At 41.7% G+C, this 6,954-nt stretch overlaps 1 protein-coding gene across 1 annotated transcript; it reads right to left on the bottom strand.

The window, feature by feature from the left end:
• Positions 1-4,282: 4,282 nt before the first annotated feature.
• On the bottom strand, positions 4,283-5,833 carry LOC116029577. The gene has a single exon (XM_031271627.1). The coding sequence runs from the start codon at positions 5,831-5,833 to the stop codon at positions 4,283-4,285; it is 1,551 nt and encodes a 516-aa protein (XP_031127487.1).
• Positions 5,834-6,954: the final 1,121 nt, after the last annotated feature.

Raw genomic sequence — 6,954 nt, 5'->3', positions numbered from 1 at the left:
AAAAAAAAAAAAAAAAAAAAAAAAAGGAAAAATGCTACCCAAGGGGAAGCACATGACTCTTTAAAAATATAACCCAAAAAAAAAAGGTAAGATAACTAGAACTTTGATTATTATTGAAATTTTGATAACATATGTAACTTAATCTTGGTAAAATTAAGTACAAGTCAAAAAAAAATTAGTTTAACTTTAAAGTTTAAATATTTGAGATAACCATTCAAAATGAAAAAAATTAAAGGAAAAAAAAATTTTAATTGTTGAATTTAGATTATTTGTAACATAGAAAATACAATTTACAACAACAACAACAAAAAACTAAAACTAAAACAAACAAACAAACAAACAAACAAATAAAAAAACCTTCAATTTGAACCGGTGGTTGTCATTTTTTGAAATCGTGAACTGCTGGTTCAGAACCAAAATCAAGCTGTGGTCACGTCGACTTGGGTTGTTCATATATAGTCGTTGAGCGGCTCAAACTAAGAAAGCCAATAAATAGTTTTAATGGAAAGTTAAATTTAAAATATTGTGGTTATCAAGTCAAGTGTTTGACCAAGTTCGCTAAGAATTAACAAATTTTATTTGGTTCTTGAAAGTATAAAAGGTGCAGTGAGTTTGGTCGATTTTGAAGTTGAAGTTTCAAAAAAAAATTAAAAATAATATTTGCTTTCCTTATATTTTGTATGTATAATATAAGTGGAGATGTATTTGATTAAGACCAAAGCAACGTAACGTAACAATTGAAGTCAGTATATATTATATAAATATGACCTTGAGCCATGCAAAAGAGCCATAAAAGCTGCTGCTTCAATTCAAATCTTCATGTATATATGCCTGAAAATCAACCATAGTAGTTAACACAATAATTATTATGACAAAACTTCACTGATATATGGTTTGGTTTGTCCCCAACTCCAAGTGCTTCTTATAATTTGTCGGTCCAAGTAGTTATGAACAGATACTGCATTGTAATAGAGTCAATAGTATTAAAAAAAAATAATTTGTCGGTTCAATTCATTCCGGAATATATTTTAGTTTAGTACTACAACTGTTTTGTCGGCAGTGATATTACTCTCCAGCTAGTTAGGCTTTTTGCCAGAGAATAAGAAATTTAAATAATAATAAAAATTACCCTGTTTGATAATATAGTTATGCGAATTTTAACTTGTTTGATCACTATTAGTTGTTTGGTTTGATTAAACAGTCAATATGAGTGTTTGGTTAATCAGTTTTTTTTGTAACAATTTATTTCTCAAAAACATTAACATTCAATTTGCTATCATCTTTTTACAACCAGATAATGCTATCAATTAGTCAAACCTGCTAACAGATATTTGCCAAGCTAGTCAAACCCACTAACTCAATCCGTTAATAGCTATTTGCCAAACATCTTTTCTTTTTTTGTTGAGTCGAGGATAAACAAAATTTTTATTTTTTTTAGTACTATTAACTCTGATTTATTACAAAGTAGTATATGTTTTATACTTCTTTGATCTGTTTCAGCCCAAGAAGTGCCATCTGAACATCTGAAAAATCGAAGGAAATTCGAAGTGGGTTAATATTGAGATGTAGGATGAGCAAATATAGTTGGAAGGTTTAATCAATGAATCCAAATGCTCCGGCAACCCATCTTCAGTGAGAACATAAAAATTGGACTCCGCTGTGTCCTAAGTACAATATTCAAATATTTTTTTTTTTTTGGTGAGAGAGAGGGGCCAGCGCCCCGCGAGGTAATTAGTGAATTCTTTTTGCAGCTACAGACTTCGCGTCACGATCAAGGATGCCTTTCACTTCATCAGGTGGGAGATCCAAGATGGTAGTCCCCCAGCGGTCGTTTCGTCCCATGTTGGCTAGTCGATCCGCACATTGATTCCCTTCTCTGAAGATGTGCGTAAGCTTGAAGACTTCAAGTTGGCTGATTAGGAACCGACAATCTGCTATCAGAATCTCCGTTGCAGAGCTGTCGTCGTCACTCTCCAAGGCTTGGATCATACACTTGGAATCTGTTTCGGCTTGGAGTTTGGAGAACCCTCGGTTAACCGCAATTTTTAAGGCTTCCCGAAGGCCCTAGAGCTCCGCCGCAAAGCTGTTTGTGGGTCCGATCTTCGTGTAAAAACCCACCACCCAAGCTCCTTAATGGTCACGAAAAACGCCTCCTGCGCTTGCCATGCCCGTGGTGGAGCTTTTAGAGCCATCTGTGTTGACTTTCACGATCCCCTCCGGCTGTGGTAACCAAGTGACCCAAATCTGCTTGGCCTGGATGAGACCTTGAAGTTTAAGCAGAATGTTTTGTGCCTCCAAAGCTTCTCTGTAGGATCGGGTGTAAATCTCCTCTACCGTCGTCTGAACATTGTTGAAAATAAGGGCGTTTCTAGCCTTCCAAATATTCCAGAGCACGTAAGGAAAGGTGTTACGCCATTTGCAATTCCCTTGGTTCCTCCCTTTGATATGGCATTCATCTTCGATCCATTTCGCCAGTGGTGCATGGGAATCAGCATTGAAGTCCCGTGACATCTTTGCGATGCTCCAACAGTCCCTCGTCAGCTTGCATCTTCGGAAGATGTGGTCCAAGTTTTCCTCACCCTCATCGCACCTAGGGCAGTCGCCTTGGTCCGTCAAGCCTCGTTTCTTTCGTTCAGTGTTGATGAGGAGCCCATTGTTAATGATCTTCCATATGAAAATCTTCACTCTCTCAATACAAGTAATGTCCCAAATCCATCCGTAGTCTCCTACATCTCCCTGCTGTCCTGCAATGAAAGAGTAAGCGGATTTGACAGAGAAGAGACTCGTACCTGAATGTGGCCACGACTGCGCATCCTTTTGATTTACATTGATCGGTATTGAGGATGCACGAATCATGTTCATAGTATCGGGGGAGAGCAGTCGCGACAGATGATCGACCTCCCAGTCTCTATTTTGTGTTATGAAATTGCAGACTCGGGTAGGGTTGCCGTCAGTTGGTGGAGTAGCGTTTGGGACGTCTGCAAGCGGCCCGCTCCCCACCCACCAGTCATTCCAAAAGTCGATCGATGAACCATCTCCCAAGTTCCATTTCACTCCCTTTTCCAGAGAATTAATGCCCTTCATGATGCTACGCCACCCCCAGGAGCAATTATTCCCAATTTTTGCGTTGAGCACATCTCCCTCTTTGATATATTTCTCTCTTATAACTTTGACCCACAGTTTATTCTCATTGCGGAGAAGTTGCCAGCCAAGTTTCATTAGAAATGCCATGTTAAAATCTCTGGCTTTCCTCAAACCCAAACCCCCCTCATCGCGTGGGGAGCACACATCGGACCAACTCACCATATGAATTTTTTTAGTCTCTTCAGAGTGCCCCCAGAGGAAATTTCTACAGATTTTATCAATGTCCTTACACGTGCTCACCGGTAGTGCCATGGATTGCATGGTGTACGTTGGAACAGTGGCAAGGGAAGCCTGAACTAGCACTCTCCTTCCTGCCATACTTAGAGACTTAGCCTTCCAGGTGGCTAGCTTGCTTCTCATTTTTCCAAGGACCGCATTAAACTTGTCTTTCGACACTCTTCTGTTGAGCAGAGGTATACCTAAGTAGGACTCCAAATGCGTGGAGAGAGGCATGCCCATTTTGTCCGCAATGTTCCTCTTATCACCTGCACTAGTGTTGGGAGAACAGAAAACTTGGGATTTAGAAAGGTTTACCTTTAATCCTGACGTTCTGCTGAGTTTGTTAAGACACTCCATCATTGTCTTGGCTTGTTTCTCAGTCGCTTCCCCAAACAGCATATGATCATCCGCAAAGAAGAGGTGGGAGACTCCAGTTCCACCTCTCGAGATATAAATCGGTTTCCAGCTTTTATTATTCACTTCCCTTTGTATCTCATACGCCAACCGTTCCATTACCATGTTGAACAGATATGGCGCTAAAGGGTCACACTGTCGAAGCCCTCGTCCTGGCTGGAAGGGAGGTAACCGGCCACCGTTCCATAGGATCGAAATATCGCATTCACGAAGGGAGAACATGATTAGCTCAATGATTTTCCTTGGGAATTCGAAACCTTCAAGAGTTTCCTCCAAGAAATTCCAATCCACGCTGTCATACGCTTTATGAAGGTCGATTTTCACCGCCATCAACCCTTTTTTACCTTTTTTCTTGTGCATGAAATGAATGATTTCCTGGGTCAAAATAACATTATCCAAAGTAGATCGCCCTGGCAAGAAACTGTTCTGGTGGGGACCTATGAGATTACACATAAGGGGCCTCATACGATACACCAACACTTTGGAAATAACTTTAAACGCCACGTTAAGTAAGGTGATAGGTCTGAAGTCTGCCGCTGTTTCCGGTGTGGATTTTTTTTGGAATCAGGGTCATACAAGCGCTTATAAGGGACTTATGAACCGAGCCTGAATCCAGGGCCTGATTAACCAGCTTGGTTAAGGCTGGTCCCACGTCATCCCAAAAATGTTGGTAAAAGACAGCCGGGATCCCATCTGGACCTGGGCTGCCCAACTTTTTCATACCAAAAATCGCCTTTTTTACCTCCTCTTCCGGGACTCTTCGGGAAAGCCTGACAGCTTGGGCCTGGCTAATTTTATGACTATTGTTAATTTGCGAAAGAGATACGGTTTCATCACGGCCTGACCTGCAGAATAGAGCAGAAAAATAATCAATAATATGAGTAGAGACCCTCAAAGGATCATCTGTCCACTCTCCTTGTAACTTTAAGAGGCGAACACGGCTCTTATTCCTTCTAATCATGGTAGAAGTGTGGTAGTAGCGCGTGTTCCTATCCCCATCTTTAATCCAATCTCTTCGAGATTTTTGAAACCACAGGGTTTCTTCCTGATCAAGAACTGCGTTAAGCTCCCTTAGAAGCTTCCTCTCTAGATTTTGAAGTCCTCTAGACGAAGCATAATGGACATTCTCTTGAATTCCTTGGATTCTTGCGGTGAGTTGCCTTTTCCTCTTGAAAATGTTCCCGAACACATTTTGGTTCCAAAGAAAGCTTTGTTTCGTCACATCTGTTATGACATCCACCATATCACGAGTGCCCGGACGTGTGGCATCCTTCCAAATGTTCCCATAATCATCTCTCGACAACCAAGCCGCCTCAAACCGTTTCGGACGACAGTTATTATTTGGCGGGGTACCTGCAACATCAATAAAAAGCAAAGGATTATGATCCGAACTCAACCTAGGGAGCACCACCGTTTTCCCTTTCGGAAAAGCAAGTTGCGCTTCGACGTTCCACAGGACCCTGTCAAGCCTGCGCATCTGTGTAACCCTATTGCCCACCATCCGGCTCCACGTGAATTTTTGCCCCGAATACCCGGGGTCGATCAATCCACAACTACCATACGCATCCACGAACCGTTCCAGGTTAGTATTGTTGACGCTATCGCTACCCCATTGTTCCTCCACCTTCGCAATGTCATTAAGATCGCCCATGACGATCCAAGGCACGTTAAGATTGCTCCCAATGCCTTTGCAATATTCCCAAAAATGAGCTTTCGCGAAAGGGTTGGGCCTAACGTATGCAAAAGTGAATAAGATCTCCTGTGAGCCATTTTTTATCCTAGTATGAATGGCTTGAGACAAGTTGCTAACCACACTCAGGTCAATTTGCCCCTGCTTCCAGACGACGAGGAGACCACCTGCGAAACCAATAGGTTCAACAACAAAACTGTTAGTATAGCCAAGACTATTTACTAAGGAAGTCATCCCCTGAACCTTAGGGGAGCGAATCTCCATGAGACATAGGACATCGGCTTTGGACGTTATCAGAAGCTCTTTGACATGCCTCCTCACACGACCATTCACCACACCCCTATAGTTCCAGGAGATGATCGTCATGGGATATGAAGGAAAGTATTTGATGATATATTATGTGAAATGCAGCAACATATATAGGGGAGATATTGCAGTTACAGTAGACCTACTCTAATGGAGAATAAAGCTAACAATAAAGACTAAGACTAAGCAACAGATGAAGTATAATCCTTAATACGCCCCCGCAAGACGGAGGAACCATCAGTGACACCGATCTTGGAACGGAACCGTAGAAACAACTTATCAGTATTTTGTTTCAATGATCTCTCATAATCTGTGAGAATATCAACTAGTTCTCCATATGTGACTGACTTTTCGCAAACTCGAATTGCTGCCATAATTGGATGGAATTCATCACCGAGTTGGGTGATTATGCTGACTACTAAGTCTTCTTCAGATATGGGGTTTTGGGCCAAGGCTAGATCATCAGCTATGGCTTTCATATCTTGAAGATATTCAGACACAGACCGTGATCCCTTGGGGTTCTTCGCCANTGGGTGATTATGCTGACTACTAAGTCTTCTTCAGATATGGGGTTTTGGGCCAAGGCTAGATCATCAGCTATGGCTTTCATATCTTGAAGATATTCAGACACAGACCGTGATCCCTTGGGGTTCTTCGCCATTTTTGCTTTCAGAGAGATGACACGTCCTCTGGAAGAATTTGCATAGCTAGATGTGAGACCATGCATCAGCAGCTGTTGTAGCGGAGGAGATGACCGGCTGAATCGTCTCTGAACAACTACCGAGAAGAGCACTGACAATGACTTGATCCTGACGAAACCAAATGAGGTGACAGGGATTTGGTTGTGTTTTTGCAGGGTCAAGGAACGCATCTGGTTCCTTTTGTGTGCCGTCGATATAGCCTAGCAGTCCAAGTCCAATGAGAGTGGAGTGAATCTGCCGACGCCATACCGGAAAGTTAACCGTAGTGAGCCGAATTGGAAAGTGCGAAGGAGCAGACAACTGAATGATAGCAGTATCAGTTGTGATTGCCATCGGATCGAAGAGAAAGAGAAAGAAAAAAATTATCGTAGGAGTAGTTTAAACTCTTGATACCATATGAAGGAAAGTATTTGATGATATATTATGTGAAATGCAGCAACATATATAGGGGAGATATTGCAGTTACTGTAGACCTACTCT

This window comes from Ipomoea triloba, chromosome 9, assembly GCF_003576645.1.
Source record: "Ipomoea triloba cultivar NCNSP0323 chromosome 9, ASM357664v1".
Taxonomy (NCBI): Eukaryota; Viridiplantae; Streptophyta; class Magnoliopsida; order Solanales; family Convolvulaceae; genus Ipomoea; species Ipomoea triloba.
Note: the sequence above shows the minus strand (reverse complement) of the source record. Positions and strands in the feature narration are given on the sequence as shown.